This window comes from Lampetra planeri, chromosome 33 (genome assembly GCF_965212315.1).
Source record: "Lampetra planeri chromosome 33, kcLamPlan1.2.h2, whole genome shotgun sequence".
In the NCBI taxonomy this organism is placed as follows: Eukaryota; Metazoa; Chordata; class Hyperoartia; order Petromyzontiformes; family Petromyzontidae; genus Lampetra; species Lampetra planeri.
The window spans coordinates 7,041,434-7,061,601 of record NC_136139.1 but is presented as its reverse complement, the minus strand read 5'-3'; the positions used below and the strand labels follow the sequence as shown (position 1 = coordinate 7,061,601).

Sequence of the window (20,168 nt, the reverse complement as noted above, 5' to 3'; positions counted from 1 at the left end):
AGACAATGTTTCAGCACAAGTAAGGTGCCTAAGAAAAATTAACACTCGTGACAATAGGTTGGGGCACACGAGTTTATGTTTTAATTAGACGTTTCAATTACAGTAAGGGGATCATAGTCTTTATTCTAGTTTGTTGTCCTTCCCCTGCATGTCTGATTGGCTACATATAGTGCAAAAGAAGTTCAACATACATACATCACCAACAGTACACATGTCTCTCTTCTACGACTGTTGAGCTATTGCTGATTTGAGAATTTGTTCAGTTTGTTCACCGGCGCCACTTGCTCACCCGCTCACCCATGTTATGTTTTCTCTGTGCGCCGCGTTGGTGCGGGTAGAGCTGCACGTTCGGATACCACGCCGGCGGCTGGGGCAAACCGCCCGTGGACGAGATGGGCCGCCCGCTCTACGGTGACGTGTTCGGTGTGAGCGCACAGGACTTCCAGGTACTCCACTCGCTCGGGTCTACGGGAGGTTGCACCCATCGCCGCACGTTCACTCCCATTGTTACCAACTTAGGGACTCAGTCTGGCGATGTTTTGTGTTTCCTGAATGATGACGGTTTTGTCCAAGTGGCTTTAGAGAGATCTTGCGGCTTTCTCACACGAAGACATTTCGGAGCTTTTTTATTGATTCCTGGTCTACATTTAGGATTCTGTATCAGTTACTCTATTCTTGGTTCTTTCGGTCAAGTCACGTAGAGAGTTTACCCCTCACGCTCGCGCTGACTCGACGCTGTAACCCTGTTGCGGCGAGTAGGAGAAGGCGGAGGAGGAGGACATGGACCGCACCCCCTGGGGAGAACTGGAGGCCTCTGATGAGGAAGAATCTTCAGAGGAGGAGGAAGAGAGCGAGGATGAGGCGCCAGACGCATCCGGCCTCATCACGCCCGCCGACAGGTATGAGAAACCTCTTTGGCGGCGCATCGTCACGATGGTGAGCCAGCTGCTTTGATCCTCGCGTCCTGGCGTGTCCGTTCTTGTATAACGCTCTGCCTTGTGTCACCGTCCCTTTCGCCACACCCCCCATCTTCTCTTTCTGTGCAGCGGCCTCGTGACGCCTGGCGGTTTTGCATCTGTGCCGACCGGCATGGAGACACCGGACATGATCGAGCTGAGGAAAAAGAAGATTGAGGAGCTCATGGATGGGTAAGGAGAGCTGCATTTGCAAGGATATTGTTTTTTGGATTTTTGCCCTAATTTTATCAGTGTTATGCGACAAAAAAAAGTATCCATTTGGAACTCTCACAGAGAAGTGCAACGCTTGATGTGACAGAACGGTCCGTGGAAGTGCATATTACAGAGTTACTACCTCTGACATCCTATCACGTGACCTCTGGTCCACACAGTAGGAGGCAGCACTTCTGCCCCACCCCGCCACCGAGTGTATTGTTTGTCGCATGAGAATCAGAAATATAATTTGAATTCCTAGAGCCATAATTCCGCCAAATTATGTGTGGCATCGAATTCAAAGCAATCGGTTTTCTGTTCAGTCATTGGTGGCTAGGCTGAGGCAATTACAGGCCAGCTCCGCGCTACGATGTCCGAGCGACCTAGCCACCTCCGTTTTGCTTGAAATTTGAGCAGTGAAACACCTTCGCCGTTGGGCGTCTGGCGCACGCGCGCACGTTAATGCTTCGTCATGCTCGCGCCACGTAACATTTGTTTCTCCCGACTCGGCGTTTGTGTGATGCAGTGGGGATACACCGCAGCAGCTCTTCATCCCGCTGCCCGAAAAGAGAATTGGCGTTGGCGCTGCCATGATGGGTTCCGCGCACATCTACGACATGTCAACGGTGGGGAACCCGCACGGCGCAGCCACAGCTGTCCATTGCTGCATCATTACCTCTCGTTGTATGAGCACAGTCGAAGCGTGTTATATAAGCACGCAATTATTTCACCACAGAATGAGAATATTTATACTGGGGGAATCCGATGTGCTATAAAGCACTTTTTCACAGATGTCCAGTAGGGGTGGGTCAGAACATTACAACAAACAATACAAAACACACAATAGGAGTGTAAAGTATAGGAAAGATAATGGTAGGTTTTTACCCTTTTAACTGGTACAAAACTGACACCTTTATTCAAGGCATCATGTTTGCAATGACCACAACACAAGTAGTCAATAAAGCAAACAAAAAGAAGCAACTCTGATAAGGATAATAATATGCACTGTCCTTGAAGTTGATTGGCCCACACCCGAGACGGCTTTCTTTAGAGCCTAGTCCCCATTGGTGTAGGGCCAGATGACACCAGAAGGCGTACAACTCAAAAACAGTGCAATATCAGAGTATTGAGAGTTCGGGGTAAACATTTACACTATGAGATCTCTTTTACCAGTGGCAAAATATAATGGTAGGTTTTTACCCTTTTAACTGGTACAAAACTGACACCTTTATTCAAGGCATCATGTTTGCAATGACCACAACACAAGTAGTCAATAAATCCTTATCAGAGTTGCTTCTATTATCCTTATCAGAGTTGCTTCTTTTTGTTTGCTTTATTGACTACTTGTGTTGTGGTCATTGCAAACATGATGCCTTGAATAAAGGTGTCAGTTTTGTACCAGTTAAAAGGGTAAAAACCTACCATTATATTTTGCCACTGGTAAAAGAGATCTCATAGTGTAAATGTTTACCCCGAACTCTCAATACTCTGATATTGCACTGTTTTTGAGTTGTACGCCTTCTGGTGTCATCTGGCCCTACACCAATGGGGACTAGGCTCTAAAGAAAGCCGTCTCGGGTGTGGGCCAATCAACTTCAAGGACAGTGCATATTATTATCCTTATCAGAGTTGCTTCTTTTTGTTTGCTTTATTGACTACTTGTGTTGTGGTCATTGCAAACATGATGCCTTGAATAAAGGTGTCAGTTTTGTACCAGTTAAAAGGGTAAAAACCTACCATTATATTTTGCCACTGGTAAAAGAGATCTCATAGTGTAAATGAGTATAGGAAAGGTAAACAGAATTACGTTAAAAATCTATCTTACCAGGTAAAGCCCACTGACCTTATATTTCAGAAGCGACTTGGCCACAAATTATAGCTCAACAAAGTGGCTTATCACGTGGAAATTTATAGCAGAAAAATAATCCGTTTCGATCTCCGCAACACACCCTACGCTATACTGGTGGGCGAATGGCAAGGAGTAACTTAGCATGCAAGTACTCCTGCCTTATTGCTAAGGGGGAGTGTTTATATCCAGCGGCTACACTATAAAGTAATTGGTCTTATTAAACACAAAAGGGGTTGTTAAACGAGTGTGTAAACCCTCGTTAAAATACCACCTTAAGTAAGAGGTGCCGACAGAAACAGCTGTTGTAGATGCAGAGCCAAGGTTTATACAGATAGCGGCATTCACAGCGATGTCACGTGCCATAATGGCACACTTAACTGTAGCGTCTTCAAAGTCCATTTACTCATAAACAACACCTCACAATTGCGTCAGTCTTACCACACGCACAGTTTAGCTATGCATCCACAAGGTAACACCGTCTGGTTTTTTTGGGTTGGGCCTTTTTCTGATCCTCATTAAACCAGCAGTTCCGAAATGATTTTTTTAAATTGGCGCGTAAGCGCTTTAGGTCTTTACCATTAAAATAGCTTCATCATCTCATATCGCCTCTTCGTTCCAGTGCAGTGCCTCTGCGCGCGATGCCTTTAAGATGCTTCATAAACCCAAGTTGCATTCTACGAGCCCTTAATTAACCGAGAGCACCATGACTGAGCGTGCGCGTGCCTTTGCCAAAAATTGGTCTTCATTGATCTACATTGGTACAGTGGTCATGAAATGACTTAAGATATGGAAAATGTTTAGAAATTGTAATTCTTCACCGGCAACACTTAACTATAAGCGAACACGGCAACTTGGACATTAAGGACAGGGTGACGTTCTGCCTACAAAACAATAGAAAATTGTGCGGCAACTATTGGCAGTGATGACCTTAATCCGGGGATGAAGAACGTTTTCCTTACCGAGTGCCAAATAGGATTTTCAAATACTATTGGAAGGCCACATTACTTGACACTCTAAACTGTTTTGTTTGCGTCCAATTTCTGAGTCGCAGATCTTGTCGGTTCTCCCCACCACTGTCTTGAGCCATCATCGTTAAGCAACTGCTCAAGTCTCGCCAAATCCCAGGTGTTAACATCGTGGCGCCCGCCCCTTCGATTACCCCCACAGGTGACTGGACGCAAGGGCCTTGTTGGCACGGGGCCTGGAGGCATCGGTGTTGCCGGTGGCGGCGGTGGCATTGGTGGAGGCGGCGGAGGTGGCGGTGGAGGCGCAGGAGAGTCGCAGGGCGTGGAGGTGGCGCTGGCGCCCGAGGAGCTGGAGCTGGACCCGACAGCGATGACTGCCAAGTACGAGGAGCGCGTGCGGGAGCAGCAGGCCCAGGTGGAGAAGGAGGACTTCAGCGACATGGTGGCAGAGCATGCTGCCAAGCAGAAGGTGAGAGAGCTGCACGTGTGGTTGCATGCGTTGTGAGCGGTTAACATCTGCGGATGCAGGAAATGGAGGAAAAACTACAAATGATAAGTGGCCACAAACAAAGTGGTGACCTTTTTATTGGCACTCACCACGTGGCATAATGTGCTGTGAATGAGTTAGCACTCTGCTGCAGCCAATTTGTTCAAGGTAAATTTGGCATGTTGGATTTTCCATGAATCGACTGTGGTAGCATTTTTTCTCGTCAGTGACCCTCTTACCTGTTCTTGTTTCCTCTGGCTACAGCAAAAGAAACGCAAGGCCCAAGCCCAGGACGCGAACAAGAGCGCCAAGAAGTACAAGGAGTTCAAGTTCTGATGGCAGCTGGCTTCAGTGGATCCCAGTATTTGCTGTTGTCTTTACACACATTTTATTTCTGTGTCAGTCTGGCCCATGCGGACCACAGCAAGTCTGTTTCCTCAGTGCATTCGTCTAAAATAAAAACCATTCTGAATATTTGTTTTACAGCCCTAATGATACCTGTGTTTTTTGTCATACATGGTTCCACCAATTGGCTTTCCATGGCTGCCAATAGTTGTTCACGTGTACAAATACATTTAGTGTTTGTTTGCTGGGTAAACCCCGTCCTTGTGACCCACCAGTCACCTTTCCACTTTTATAAAATTTCTTCCCAAAACAAGGTATTTGTGGTAAACATCCAACACCTGATGTAGAGCATGAAATGGGTGTCAATTATAAACGCCATCAGGTTGGATGTGAACCAATCAATTGCATGTAGTGTGCAACCTATTTTGATTTTTAATGGGGCATAATGGTAAACGTGGAAAGGTGACTTAACTGGATTTTGGGAAGCGCTTAGTTTATACATTTGATTCTTATGGCTGTACCCCAGGGTACCAAATAATACAAAATGGCAGACAATTTTTTTCTGATACACTATTTTTTCCAGGGGTGTATTCAACTCCTGTGTTTGGGGTTCCAATCAATCCAAAATCAGTGCTACTCCACAATGTATTAACGCGAGGACGATTGCGCCGGAACCCTGAACGCTCCTATGCACCAGTGCATCGTGTACAGTGCGTCGAGATGAGTCGATTGCCTCATCGCCGACCATCAGGAAACTAAAAATTACTGCATCACGGACATTGAGAGCTGGGGTACTCTGGGGTATGCCATAAGGTTAATTTAGTCTACTCATCTGAATCATTGACATTTGGGACAGAAATTAAAGGTGATGGATGTGAGTGCTATGATGTGGCTTGGCTGCGAGTTTACTTGCATCAGTCAACATCACTTTGTACGTACGAACATCAATGGCTTTTGAAAATTCATGGCCAAATAACTTCATAAAACCGCACACGATGAATAAGACTGGATCCCAAGGGCAGGGAACAGTTTTCCTGGCCGTGTCCACTATCAAAATATGTTTAATGTAAAGAGACGAGTTATAAATTTTCATTATCCGCCCACGTTTCCCCCATAGGGTGCAAAATTCCCGCCAGTCTTGGAGCGCTGTAGTCCATTGGGATGGTCAAGCAGCCTCCATTTAGAGCAAGTCGTGGGTGTTTGTGCGTGCGCGATTGTTTTTTTTAGTTCATTTCCCAAGTGTTGTACACAATAAAATTCACATCAGAAAACATTAATATTTTGCCTTTTAAGGATATTTATTTTTACATGCTTTTACATTTGACTAGTATGAAGACGCGTCACAGTTCAGGTATTTCTTACAGAAGCAGTATTACTATTTACAGTTGAATAGGCTGTAAAAATTCCACCGACTGTTACAGAATTCAAATAATTTCAAGTTTATATAATTGATTTCTCATTGAGCTCAAACACTGTAAACACACGACTTAATGCTTTACTACGCGTAATTCCACTTGGCGCAGCGTAATTCCACTTGGCGCAGCGCAAATGCATTCGCATGGCGCAGCAGTTTTCTATGCACCCGTTGGGGGTTCACTGTAAATTAGGCCGACCCATGCCTGTAGGCAGCGCCGCTACTGGAATGCAGTCTCTCAAGGCTAAGAAATGTCACCCATCTTCAAAAGACATTCTCTTTCCCGATAGGAGGCAGAGCACCAGAGCTGGCTTTTTAACACGAGGTAGACGTTGGTCAGCGAGTGGGCAACAGTTGGCCTCCGTCACATTTGCCCAGGCCGCAAGTTCTCCACTGGCAGGTAGTTCGTGCCAGGCGCGTGGCAGCATGTTGGACCATTTACGGCGCAAACACCGTCGGCAACGACGGCTGATGCGCCACCGAGTGCTGTGGGCGTACTATCACCGGCCCCTGTTGTGCTGCCGTTGACTGGCGTGCTGAAGGCGACCGGTTTGTCACTGCCGGACGGTGTGCAAACATTGCTAGCTCCTGGTATGCTCTTAGTCGGCGTTGTGCTGTCGGTGGGGTCCAAGCGCAGCAGCATCAGCTTGTCGTGGTTGTGCGTGACGGACCAGTTGGGTGGCAGATGGCGCGGGAGCATTGTGTCCAGGAAGTGCTGGCGCCAGCGACGCTCCAGGGAGGCGAGGGCGGGTAGCCCCTGGTGCATGTACGCCTGCACCACGCGCAGCCCGTGCGGCACATGCTGCCCGTTCACCACCCTGAGGGTGCGGCGCAGGAGGTGGCCAGAGACAGCATTATGAGAGATGTCGTCAACCAGTTAGAAATATCACAAGATCGTTCCACAATCCCACTTCCACCCTCTTCCTCGCCATCTCAGTGTATGGCTATTTTAGTTAGAAACCAGTCAGGTTCAGAGTTTTAATCACAATTGAGGATTGACTCAGCCCATCATCCGTCTACAGTCAAAAAAATAGTACCACTCGGGAGGGAGGTCAAGTGGGTATACTTGTCCCCATTATAGTAACGTGGAATTTCCATCATTGGCTCAAAGCGATAACGAGGAATAACTGCGTCAATGCCCAATTGTGCTGGAATTAACTTCACTTTACTTCAGCCAAAACAAGGGAAAGAGTGGCGATAGCTTCTTGTGAGCACCATCATAATATGCAGTTTTACGTCACACCCAAGTCTCCCCTAGCCGCATCTATGGCTGTATAAGCATTGAGAGATGCAAGCATGGAATTCAATTGAGACAGGAACATGCATTAAGAAAAGATACGCAAGTTAAATATTGACAGTTAAGAAAAGTGGGCTTATAAAGAGGAGATAATTGGCCGGTGAGCGAGAATAACAGCATGGCAAAAGGAAGGAGGTCGAGGGATTAAACGTGCTCGTGCAGGTGTCAGCCAGGGTGTTACATCATGTGATCATGAGGGACAGTGACCACTTGGAGTGGCCTTCATCCAGGAGCCGTGATGACCCAACCTCAAACTAAACCCCCTTTCCGCCCGAGCGCACGTACCTGGTCTCCAATTTGGCGGCCTCCTGCAGCAGCTGATGGCAGCTGCCGACGGGGCTCCAGCGCTCGGCGTAGAAGCTGCGGACACAGCCAAGCAGCTCGCGACGCCGGTGCGGGGGCAGCGCCGAACCCGAACGGAGGAGCGCGCGCGCCGCCGATCTCACGTTGCGCCGCACGGGGTCGTCGGTGACGCGGGGCCCTTCCACCTCCGCCGCTTCTCTGCTGCCCCCGAAGAGGCCGGCAGCAGCGCCACTCTCGCTGGCGCAACACTCGTCGGCGAGCTGGCGCTTGAGGCGCAGGTCATGTGCGGCCGACGCGGCATGGCACGGCGTGCAGAGCAGCAGCACGTCGTGCGACTGGTGGTCCTTCATTTGCTGCGGGAAGTGGCGGCGGTACTCGTGCGGAACGATGCTTTTCCTGACGGCGCACACGGGCACAAGCGCCGGCAGTGATGGGACAAGTAGTTATCGTCATTGTCAGCCAGTTGAAGGCCTACCACCCCCCCCATAAGCCTCAATTAAATGCTGCCTACCAACCATTTCACTCATTCACATGAACAGACCTCATCGTTCCATCTCCGCGGTGGTTATCCTCCTTGGACGCATTCTACTCAAAATATGAGAACGATATAAAAAGAGAAAACACTAGATGTTATGTGCCCGGGGACAGACAGAGCAGAAATTAAAGCCCTCTACCAAATTAAGCAATGATGCGGTCGCGAGAGTAACTTTATCGATTGCATCGTGCCGCCTCCCGAGGCCTGCGGCCTGTGGACCCAGCGAAGCGAGGGTACGCCTCTGAACAGAAGCACTCTGCACCGCAACACCGCACAGCACCGCACCTGACGTAAGACTCGGCACGGCCGCACACCACGCACACGTTGCGCTTGACGCCAAGGTAGTAGTCGTGCTGCGAGTCCGGGCGCCCGGCCGGCTCAAACACCAGCCGCACCACCATGGGTTCTTGGCTCTCCAGCTCTGAGCACACGAACAACATACAAAGATCCCCCGTGTAGCCTTCAGACTGTTCGGGCAAGCACTGTTAGCAAAGGGTGGCTACGGCACACAAGGGGGTAAAAGCGACCACCACAAGCCACCCTTGTCGCCCCAGTACTCATGGTTTTTCACACTACCAGGTACTAATATAAGGCTGCGTCGACCTAGGGGAGGCCCAGGAGAGAAAATATTTGCCATGGGCGGGAATCGAACTCGGGTAGCGGGATCTGTAGCGCAGTGCACCAACCACTACGCTGCTGTTCCCCCAAAACGCAACGTCGTGTAGGTACACACACGCACATAAATCCCCACTCGCACGCTGGAGTACTTGCGCGCACACACACACACACCTACATGTGCACACCAGGCACCCAACATTAAAATTTGTAATTGTACCCCAATCATTCTCAGGATAATCTGCCAGAGCCCACTTGTGATGCACGGAGTTGATTGCTTGGCAGTGATTTGTGTCTGTGCAGCGTTTTCTATTTGTCATGCGACAGTTGTTTGTTCCAATTCTCTCCTTGATTTGTTGCTGTAATTTATTTTGCTTCTATTTTTGCCCGTAATTTTGGGGACGTGCCCCCGATATCTTGAGTTCTCAGCTGGTTAAAACAAATATAAACTTGAACCCACGTAAATGCACGAACAGATGTGCTTGCACAGACACTCATGCAGGCACACACTCGTGCCAGCGTTCCCGGGTGGATCACGGCGCCGCCTCTGTAGTCCACGAGCAAAGCGGTTGGTCAGTACCACCTGGAGGTGTCAATAATGCTACCAGTGTGTCCACCATGGGGAATGTCCACCATCGGCAGTGTCCACCATGGGCAGAAATATTCGTGTATATAGTCCGATGTATACAAAGATAAAGATCCCCCATATAGCCTGCATAGACTGTTGGGGCAAATGCTGTTAAGCGAACTATGAAGGTCGGCACAGCACGAGGGGGTAGGTGGCCAGCGCCGCGCCTTTGTCTCCCTAGTGGTGATGTTTTTCACACCGCACCACGTACTCATTTGAGGCTGAGTCGACCAGGGGAGGACCCAGGACCAGTTCAGATAATCGTCACCTGGTGTTGGCCGTGACCGGAAATCCAATTCGGGTCGCCGGGTTCGTCACACAGCATGCCAACCACTACACTACTGCTCCCCATATTAAATTTGTATTGACATTCTACAGCTGTTTCATTTTGTTTTCAAAGCATATTCTACATCACACCTTGCTATCAATGGTAATTTTGGTCTCCATATCAAATTATTAAGAAAAAAAAATCACATCTTCTTGGTTCTTTCGGTAAAGTCATGTAGAAGGGAAATAATAAAATAATAAAAATAAAATAATTCTTACGACGTTTTCGGCCACAACGCAAGTAGCCGTCCTCAGGTGGAGAACAGGTCTGTGAGAATTATTTTATTATGTTTTATTTTTATTATTTCCATTCTACGTGACTTTACCGAAAGAACCAAGAAGATTAATCCCTGCAGTCACGAAAGCTTTAAATCGAAATAAATCACAGTTAGCGTTTGCCTCTTTGGACGGCACACAGGAGTCACCACCGCTGGGCCGACAGCTCGAGGGGCAGTACCTGCGATGCCGCGGTTGAGGTACCACTGCGCCTTCTTACGGTCGCACGTCGACAGCGGCTGCCCGTCCGGTGCCTTGAGCAGGCAGTTGTCGTAGAGCGGAGACTTCCTGCGAGAGACGCAGGGCCACAACCGCGGCACGACGGGAAACAAAAAGCTCACAAAAGGAACACTGGGTACCAAAAAAACCCAACGAATAGCCCTTGATTGTAGATACACGCCTAGAACTAGGGTTTGGGGGATGTTGGACATTAGGTTTGAAGCTTAAAACGGGAAAAGACTGCTGTTGCCTGACATCACCAAAGTCGTTTTCGAGCAAAGAGCCCTGATGAATTCTGCCTTTACCACCTTGGAGAAAATAGCTCTCAACTTGGGCGAACAGTCATCCTGAACAATCATTCGATCGGCAATTCCACTCACAAACCCCCTGGATTGAATCTCTTCCCAAAAACAACGGCCGTCCACATCGACTCAACACGTCTCACGGCAGGTCCGCCTGCCACCGCCTTCAGAAGAAATTCAAAGAAGGCCCAGTGGTGCGAGTGTGGAAACAGCGACCAGACCATCGACCACATCGTAGTAAACTAATGCAAAGTCCAGCAAATTCAATAGGGGGGTCGAATATATCCAAATATCGTTTGCGGAACTTCTCCAAGTGGTAGGCTGCATGTGGCCATGGACTGTGTTAAAAGAAGTGTGGCTGTATCCGGCCCGCAGGCCATGGATTCCCCACTACTGACAGAAAGAACGCGATCCAGCAGCAAACATCAACTCCTTCACAAATGTATAGAGTACTACTACTGCCAGCGGCAAATGTTCATAATCCCATGCGTCTATAAACTAACCGCGATATATTCTGGGAACTCTGGCAGCTAAGAGTGCACCACCCTCTATAAGAGAACGGCCCCTGAAAAGAATGTCATTGAACTCCTTTTGAAGCCTCTATTCACACTTTTTATATGCCACAAACAGAGTGTTCGTCGTATGTGACACTGAAACATAATGTTCTCAAAAAGATGGCATAAATCCAATTACGTGGCAAACCAAATATAACCTCACGGATTTTCGGGTTCCGAGACCATTAAGTCTCTAAACTTTAGAATCTCTTTTAAATCAGGTGCGATTGAAAGCCAAACTTGAACCCAGCACCCTCAGATATATATAGCGGTGTCATCCTCATAACCAAGGGTTGTTTACCCATCACAGATGCTTTCCACCTTTGAAAATCTTCAGGTGTCAGTTGACGGCACCATTTGTCTGCTCACATTGCCCCACCAACGTGACCAGTTTCACTTTTCCCCTCCCATCATCACTTGCACACAATCATCTTCGCAGCCACCCTTCAGGAGAAGCCCTTCATTTCGGACAAGCATCCGTCGTCTCGCCACTCACCTCGGCGAGAAGAAGCCTTCCTTCTTGACCTTGGGAATCCCGATCACGGCGAGGTTGTTGTCACCGTGGATGTTCTCGCTGCTGCTGCTGCAGCTGCCGGCACCACCGCCACTCAGCCCATTTTCCGCGGGCACAGATTCGGCATCGCCGCTCTCCGTCGAGTCGTTGGATGACGACCGCACGTGCAGCCTCCCCACGGTCTCCACGTTCAGCTCTGTGGGGACAGCGCAATCGGCGGACATCAGGCCGGAGGCGCGGCGGCAATGTCCCACGGAGATCGGATAATTAAAGTCCACACTTTCTGTAAATGGGGAACCTCTTCTTCTTGGTTCTTTCGGTAAAGTCACGTAGAAGGGAAGTAATAAAAATTAAAACATAATAAAATAATTTTCACGACGTTTCGGCCACAACGCAAGCAGCCGTCCCTCAGGTGAAGAATGAAACACCACCAAGCTTGGAGCGTATATTTAAGCTGGGTTGGAGGGGGGAAGAAGAGCGCCTTTACAAAATAATTGCATATCAAGAGGAATTTAGCATATTTATGGGAAATGCGTAGGAGGTGGGCAGGGGGTTTCAAAGTCATTATGCAGGATTAGCAGCATCAAAGGGAGGGGATGGGGGTAGCATTAACAAAGGGAAGGAATGTTAATAGTATGTAGCTGCAGTTACTAAACAACCACGTAAAAAACTAAAGTATAAATTACATAGTATCATCAGTATACTAAATATACTCTCCAATAAGCCGAGCTACTAACAGTAAGTAATACCTCCCCACCACAATAGGAAGCTGCGTGCAGGCTGGAAACAAAGAGATTTAACAAACACGCAAAGGTGCATTGCTGTTGTTGCTCAGAAACAGTAGGAAGGCACAACTCCCATCCATCTGCCTTGCATGCATGTCTTATGACGACCACTTCAGATGCAATGCTCTTCAGCCTTGTCCAGACCACCACATTTTTCAATTCTTTGGAAATGATGGTCTGAACAAGAACACAGTCACACATTTCAGCCCTCGGGGCCTTCCTGTCATTTGCAAGCAGCACACCTTTCCTGTGTTATTTACATCAATTAACGGATTTAAAGGGCGATGTGTGCAATGTCAATAAAGTAACGTTACCATCGAGACGACGACCTCCACGTGCTTCCCCGTTACACGCGACCCATTCGTGCTTCTCATCAACACAGACGTCAAACGGCCACCCAACGTCGATTCCCGGCCGGTCTCTAAACACGAAGGGTCGCATTGGTCTGCGAGAGTTCCGAATTAATTCTTCACCTCACGACGCGATGGCGACGGCACAAGCGGGATACAATTGGGTGGGGGGTTGAAAACGACAATCCCCAAACACGGTTAAGAAAGTGTGCAAGAGGGAGAGGGCGGAACCCACTTTTGAAGGGGACGTCGACAAGTCCCGCGCAGCGACACAGCAGTCGCGCCCAGCACTCCCCCGGCCCCGTGACGCCGGCGGGCGACGCCAGCTCCGAGCCACAACCCGAGTCGACCGACGCCACACTGGTGCTCGCGCCGCTACAGTCTTCTTCCTCGTCGCTCTGGGGGGGGGGGGGGGGGGGGGGAGGGGGGGGGGGCAGTCAGCATCTTCAACGTGGTGGTGCACACCCGAGACCCAGATCTCTTAAGACACCCGGGGCCATGGCGGGGCCTGGCAGCCGCCCCGATTATTACCGCCGTGCGTAATAAAGCGCGAGAATACAACTCGCCGTCGGCTTCACATTGCAAGTTCAACGTCCATTTATGTCACTTGCAAAGGTGGGCTAATGTGTGCCAGCGTCAGGACACAAATTTGGCAAATTTGAAAATTAGTTCATTGGGATTACACAACCATCACACCAAATGCCCCAGGTAACTTTTGCACATCTCGGAGTTCACACCTGGTTAAATAACATAAACCTACAAACTAAAAACGTGTATGTATATATATATTTTGAAAAAAAAAAAATCTTCATTAAAACAACCAAAAACAACATCACCCCTTACAGACGGACCAATGCACATTTGCAGCCGAGTGCTGCGTTTACCTTGTACTGCACAGAGGCAGCTATCAGGGGTCCCCTAGGCTAAACCTCTCCTCCCTATACCTGGGCAATAGCATGATGGAGGAGAGGTGATGCAATCCACCTTGAGTTTCCAAAACATTTTAGGAAGCAGCCTATAGATACAAATCCTTGTCCTAAATCCTTATGCTGGTGTCCCACGTGATGTAGAGTACAGAATACCAATTTAGATGAAGACAGATCTCATGTGTGCGTCTCTACGTGTGCACGTGTCTTTGTGCGTTGCGTTCGCACGCTGCTCCAGCAGTTTACCCGGCCGAGCGTGTCACTCGCCGGCGCCTGCAGGCTGCGGCCCAGCAGACTGAGGAACAGGCGCACAGACACCTGGGCATCGTCGGCCGCGTACTTCACCTGTGCGGAACGGGCAAGAGCGGCAGCGGCAACCACCGCACGGCGGAGAATGTCAAATCAGCTGCAGAGCGGTACAGGCCAAAAAGCACATTTCTATTTTGCGGCCGCCCACACTCCCGGAAGCAGCTAAGCGCTCGGCTGTTGCGGATGGTAACGCAAGCGTAAAAACTCCAATTGTATGAAAGTTTTGCCGCTGGTACATTCAATCCTGTAATCTTTGTAATCCAAATTCAAACCCATCATCTATAATCTAACATTACAAGCCGTGTTCAAAAGTTCAAATGTATGATCCTATTCTATACGCGTGTAATGGGTTCAACCGATTCGCAGACGTAGACTTTGGAGGCAACACATTTATTCAGTTCCAACACACGGGGTAACTTCCCCTTAACAGAATAACAACCTAGGATGGTGACCACCCGGCTAACTACACTAGTTACCACGTAACTGTTACTACGGACCCAGGACTACAACATCTGCCCGGGTCCACGTGATGGAAGACTCGTTGAACGGAGATCGTAGACGAAGGGTTTATTTCCCGGGATGAACAACCCTGGTCCCTCTCGGGACCCGGACTATATTCTCTGTGGTGTGGCCGGCTCCCCACCCTTGGCCACATCCACGTTCCAGAACTGTCTGGAAGGATCTGGGTCCCAATCACGTGACCCCCCTCGCCCCCTCTTGGGGCCCCTCTGTCAACTTAACCAGTCACGTGTCCTCCCGGGTCAACCAGAGTGCCATGGCATCACACAACCTTACCCCTCGGTAGGCACCCACACACCCTGTCCTGTATGGCCGGCACTGCACTTACAGCCTGGTGCCATCCAGCATAATCATCCCGCGCATACCGTGCCCCTCTAGGGCCGGTACTACACCCACAACAGTGACATCCAGCGATGTCACTACACGTGTAGTGGCATAGCGCTGGCTGCTGGCGAAAAAGGGGATCTGCGGCATACGGCAGTCCTGACATCAGCAGGCCACGCTGAAAGTATAAGAGGGGCCCCTGTGGGGGACCTCGGGGGTGTTGCTGGAAGTGGGATCCCCGTCATGCTGCTGAAGTCCATCGCCGCCATTCTTCTCGTTGTCGTCTCAGTCTTCACCATCCCGGGGCGCCGCTAGTCAAGACAGCCTACCAACTGTTCTAAGTAGTGCCGCTGACAATCGACGGCCTTAATAAATAGTGTGTTATCCCAATGGTGCTTATTAAATAAAGAAGTGCCTCCAAGTCTTACGGTCTCCGAGTTAGTCACTATATGTGCATGTATAATTCGTAATCCAATGTCATTCTGCCGTTACTCGCCTCGCCACGTCTCACCTGCGCGAACGAGTAGAGCAACACGTCACCCGCCTAGCGACGTCTCGCTTGCGCGGGTGAGTGGAGCGACACATCAGCTGCCCAGCGGCGTCTCACCTGCGCCTCCGAGAGCTCCGGAGCCTCCCAGTCGCTCTGCTGCTGCTCTGCCGATTTCTCCATCTCCAAGCCGAGCTCTGCGAGCGCTAGCGCTTTGAGGCCCAGGCCATTCCAGCGGCCCTTGCACCGCCTGCACGTGCAACGTGGGCATCATCACCAACGTTGTCATTACAACAGTACAACCAGCACGTCCAAAAGAACTGCTTCCCATTTATATGTTTCCGTTATAAGGCAGTTGTAATTATGTATAAGGAGAGTGTTGTTTTTATTTATTTCTGATTGTGATATGCATGACAAAATCACAATCTCGGCAGGCAGATCTTGAAAGCCAAGCTGGTGTGAGCCTGGATAGTGCTTGGCTGCTGTGGGGCTACGTTTTCAGCAGAGGGTGATGCAACAAAATCCATTGCATCATGCGTCTGCCATCACCAGCCCACACTGACCGACATGAAGGATGAAATAATCCCGACCCACTGCATAATGTGGCAAGGCCATTATCCAGCAGTGGATTGGCAAAGAGATTTCGACGTGCACATGTATTTTGCTGTGAAACTACCTCGTATCCACACCGATATGGGGGGGGAGCGCCCTCAGAGGAAGTCTCATCGGGGCCCGTTTGCGAAAATAACTCCCGATATCCATGTAGTCTTTACCACAAATGAATCCCAACAGGATAAAAAAATCCATTCAAACATGATAAATTTGTCAGCACTTATGGAGGATTCTCCTTATCCACGAGAAAAATAAGTGAACAATAGGATTAATGGAGCACATCTGGGAAATCACCCAACTCCTTAGCCACAAATATTGAAAAGCGACGAGGTGAAGAGAGAGGCCATTTCCACGGCTGTATGACGATACGAGACCTGGCCTCATTGACAAGACAATTCCCACGATGGTATCAATGTAAAATTCACCGTCCACTGGAGTCCACAGCATTGGCAGTTGTATTAAAGGCATGACTTTGGTAGAAGCGATACACGAGTAACGAGGAAAGCATCTGAACGATGAGTACGACTGGATTGAATCGCAGTCTAAAAATACATTTACAGGAGGGTTCATCTTCTTGGTTCTTTTGGTAAAGTCACGTTTTAATGTTTTATTTTTATTATTTTATTATTTACATTCTACGTGACTTTACCAAAAGAACCAAGAAGATGAATCCCTGCAGTCACAAAAGCTTTAAATCGAAATTTACAGGAGAATTCTTTACGCATCTATCCGTTTGACCAATTCCCTTTCAAGCAGCGCCTCACAGAGGATCGTTCCCCGACGACGCCGCATTTACCACAGCCGCCACCGTCGCAAGTGGGCGACCAATCGCTCACCCGTGCCGGATCGCCAGGTGCCGAAGGTCGACGCAGCCATGCACGGCGACGCCGCGGTCCCTCTCCAGCCGCCGAGCGTCGTCAAACACGCCCACACCAGCCTTGAGAACGGCCCTGCTGGCCAGCAGGTCCCGTAGGCCGGAGGGCAGCGCGTTGGTCAGGTCCGCTGCACCGTCGACGGCAGTGGAGGAGAAGGGATCGGGAGAGGAGGATGAGGAGGTCGTGGAGAAGGGGGTTGAGGAGTTGAGGTGGCAGAGCCGCACCAGCACGCAGTAGCCACTGGCCGAGGCGAGTTGTAGCAGGGCGACTGGCATCGCCCTGCCGTCCTCCACCACCTGGGGACAACGACGATAATTATTCTCCTTTGTCAAGGAGCATAAACCATCATGCCAACTCCGGTCATCCTCACAGCAGCGGCGTTTGGCTGGCCATCGAACAAAGATGGTCACTGCATTGCGTGCTTTCAGATGCGCTTTTGCATTTGTCTGGAACGCTCTTCCTTCCGATATTAGGAAACCACTGGAGCTATGCACTTTTAAATCCAAAGTGACCAACTCATTTCTTTAGAATAGCTTTTTTGTGTTTCGTTTGTCGTCCTTACCCCGCACCTCCGATTAACACGGTTGGCTAGGTACAGTACGAAAGAAGTTCAACGCACAGTATATATTCTCTCATCCATGATCATATTCCCGACTGATCCTATTTACCACACCCCTCTACCCCCTCCCCCCCTTTTGATACATCGAGGCTCCTGCATGTAGAGATGGATTTTTACTGTGATCCATATTTTTATGGCGATAACAAAAGTCAATCAAGTGTGGTCTCCCAGATGAGCGAATTGTCCTATTCATGTCTTTTCAGGGATGACAGGAGCCACGTGGAGTGATGGTAAATTGATCCTCTATTATCCATTTGAACCCAGAAGTAGTCTCGTGGAAGCGTTGAATATAACCCTCTTACGAAATGCAGATAAGAGGCATCACAAGTGGCAGCAAATTAATGCCATTATCCACGAAGAAGTTATTTTCACTGACAATGTGCATAGATCGAAGGAAAGTTTCACTGCAATGTCAATGTTCATTATTTTCCCACAAAAAGGCCTGCCACCAGGAAATCAACTCTCTTCCAAGAAGGCTCCAGAGATTGGGATATTTGTCAAATTTCTTTTCAAGTTTCTCTTTTTGCTTTCGGAGTGACACTGGAGCCAAGCAGCCACGAGTAGTATCCTTCCTATTGACCCTACCGCTTCCCCTAACCCAGTGGTTCCCAACATTTCTGAACCCACGGATCAAAACGCAGTAAAAAAATATGGTGTGGAAACAGCGAGACAGACACGCAACGTTTCTACGGACCACCTTCCACGGGCCTTGCGAACCGGCAGTGGTCCACGGATCACAGGTTGCGAACACACTGCACCAACCCTTCCCCGAACCCTAACCAACTAGCGACTCAGCCAACAGCACCAGCCCTACCTCCCATCCACAAAGCCCCCCACCACTCCACCTGGGTCGCTTGGTCAGGGCTCCATTACAGCGAAGACATTCTGTGCACCAGCCAGAGTGACCCCGGCCGGTCGCTTACCCATTCGCAGTCCATGCCCAGCACTGGGTACGTCGCCAGGTCGCGCTGCAGAGGCAAGGCCGCTTCGCTCCACTGGCCCATGGTCTCCACCAGAGCCACCGTCTGGCTCGGTGCGTCATTGAGGCCGACGAGGGGGCCAGTCGCGACCTGGCGGTGGGAGTAAAAGTGCAGCGCTGCAATGTCTCGCTCACTCACACTGCTGGCGGAATGCCCCCCCCCACTAGAGTGAGCGGTAAAGCGTTACTGTATTTGGCCTACTCTTCGATCCTTAGCCATAAGAGGCGACAGTCCTGAAAGAGGTGACCAGTACCTACACACTTTATCCCACCCGGCATACCACATCAAGCTATGGGCTACAAGTCACGTCTCGACTCCAGTCTACTGCCAGCGATCCGCAAAATGTTCAGCGAGACATTAAGCTCTGGTCTTGGGTAACAACGCCTTCGACACATTTCACGCTGCACCGCCGACCTAGAAAGATGAACGCGTGGATTAGAAAGCGTACAACCTCAATACACAATTCAAATTGTTAACAAGAGCACGTGGGCTTGGTCAGTGCACGTCATGGCTAGAATTGATGACGGCCAGTGGTCAATAGCGACGGAATGACAGCCAAAGAAGAATGGAACGCGTCCGAGATGGCTTCAGCCAAGGCTTAAGGAACGATGCAATCAGCTCGTGGTGTAGCAGGTGCTGGGTGAACGCCACATCGCAGAACAGCGAGGGTTGGCGACCGGCTTGGGGCTAGGAGGTCTTGCTCCGTCAATGATTTAACCCTGGCCGATGATGACGATATACGTACTGTGTGCATGCTGGTGTTCTTTCGTGCTAATCGCAGGTGCGCTTGGCTGCGAGAATACCGACCTGCTGAAGATCTCGAGGAGTCTCGAGCCCGGCGCTCGAGGTATCTCGGGAGTACTCGATGTTCGACGAGTCGCCCTCCTTCCCCCGTGCACACTCCGGCTCGCACCTCGCCTCCCCTTCACAGTCGCTCCGCAATTCCGTGACCTCTCCTCCTCCTCCACCACCACCATCACCACCACCAACACGACCACAGTCGCCCTCCGGGCCCGTCCCCTCGCCTCCCTGTGCCGAGCCGAGCCTCCTCCACGCGCAATAAATCCCGGCCGCCGTGCCCAGAGCAGCCAACAGAGCCCCGGCCACGATACGGGATGAGCTCATGATGAGGCCGGGCGATTGAATGGTCGAGAGCATCGCGTTTCCAGCTCCTCTCCAGGCCATCGTCTTCACCGTATCGGCAATGATGGCTGCAATTTATTCTCGCTTCGTGAATTTTCCGACTGGTTGAACGTGTTCTTTCTCGCTAATGCATGTTCACGTTGCCCCCCCCCCCCCTTTTTTTTAATAATGTTACTATTACCACGATGCCATTACTGTAGCGTCAAAAAAACGTTAACAATAACACATTAAGTAATAGTAAAAATACAAATTAATTATTGTTTAGTAATTAATCGTTTACTCGCCGGGCACGTGGACACATTTTGCTGCCGATGATGATGCTGTTGCTGATGGTGCTGCTGCTGCTGCTGGTGGTGCTGGTGCTGCTGCTGCTGCTTCTGCTTGTGGTGGTGGTGGTGCTGCTGATGCTGCTTCCCCCCCCATCATCGCCCACGTGTTTG

General features: G+C 49.8%; 2 protein-coding genes across 2 annotated transcripts in view; one reads left to right on the top strand and one right to left on the bottom strand.

Moving 5' to 3' along the window:
- Positions 1–6,092, top strand: part of SF3B2 (splicing factor 3b subunit 2) — a 24,412-nt gene extending 18,320 nt beyond the window's left edge. Inside the window, exons 18-23 of the mRNA XM_078610163.1 lie at positions 339–446; positions 760–899; positions 1,047–1,148; positions 1,696–1,795; positions 4,186–4,452; positions 4,735–6,092. Of these exons, the coding sequence (XP_078466289.1) occupies positions 339–446; positions 760–899; positions 1,047–1,148; positions 1,696–1,795; positions 4,186–4,452; positions 4,735–4,806 (789 nt within the window). The 3' untranslated portion in view covers positions 4,807–6,092. The remainder of the gene's footprint in view (positions 1–338; positions 447–759; positions 900–1,046; positions 1,149–1,695; positions 1,796–4,185; positions 4,453–4,734) is intronic.
- Positions 6,093–20,168, bottom strand: EXD2 (exonuclease 3'-5' domain containing 2). The gene is made up of 11 exons (XM_078610167.1): positions 19,393–20,168; positions 18,529–18,675; positions 16,948–17,282; positions 15,620–15,749; positions 14,107–14,205; positions 13,170–13,332; positions 11,782–11,995; positions 10,392–10,498; positions 8,650–8,785; positions 7,812–8,225; positions 6,093–7,047 (listed from the first exon to the last, which is right to left on the bottom strand). The coding sequence occupies exons 1-11, from the start codon at positions 19,768–19,770 to the stop codon at positions 6,594–6,596; spliced, it is 2,577 nt and encodes an 858-aa protein (XP_078466293.1). The 5' UTR covers positions 19,771–20,168; the 3' UTR covers positions 6,093–6,593.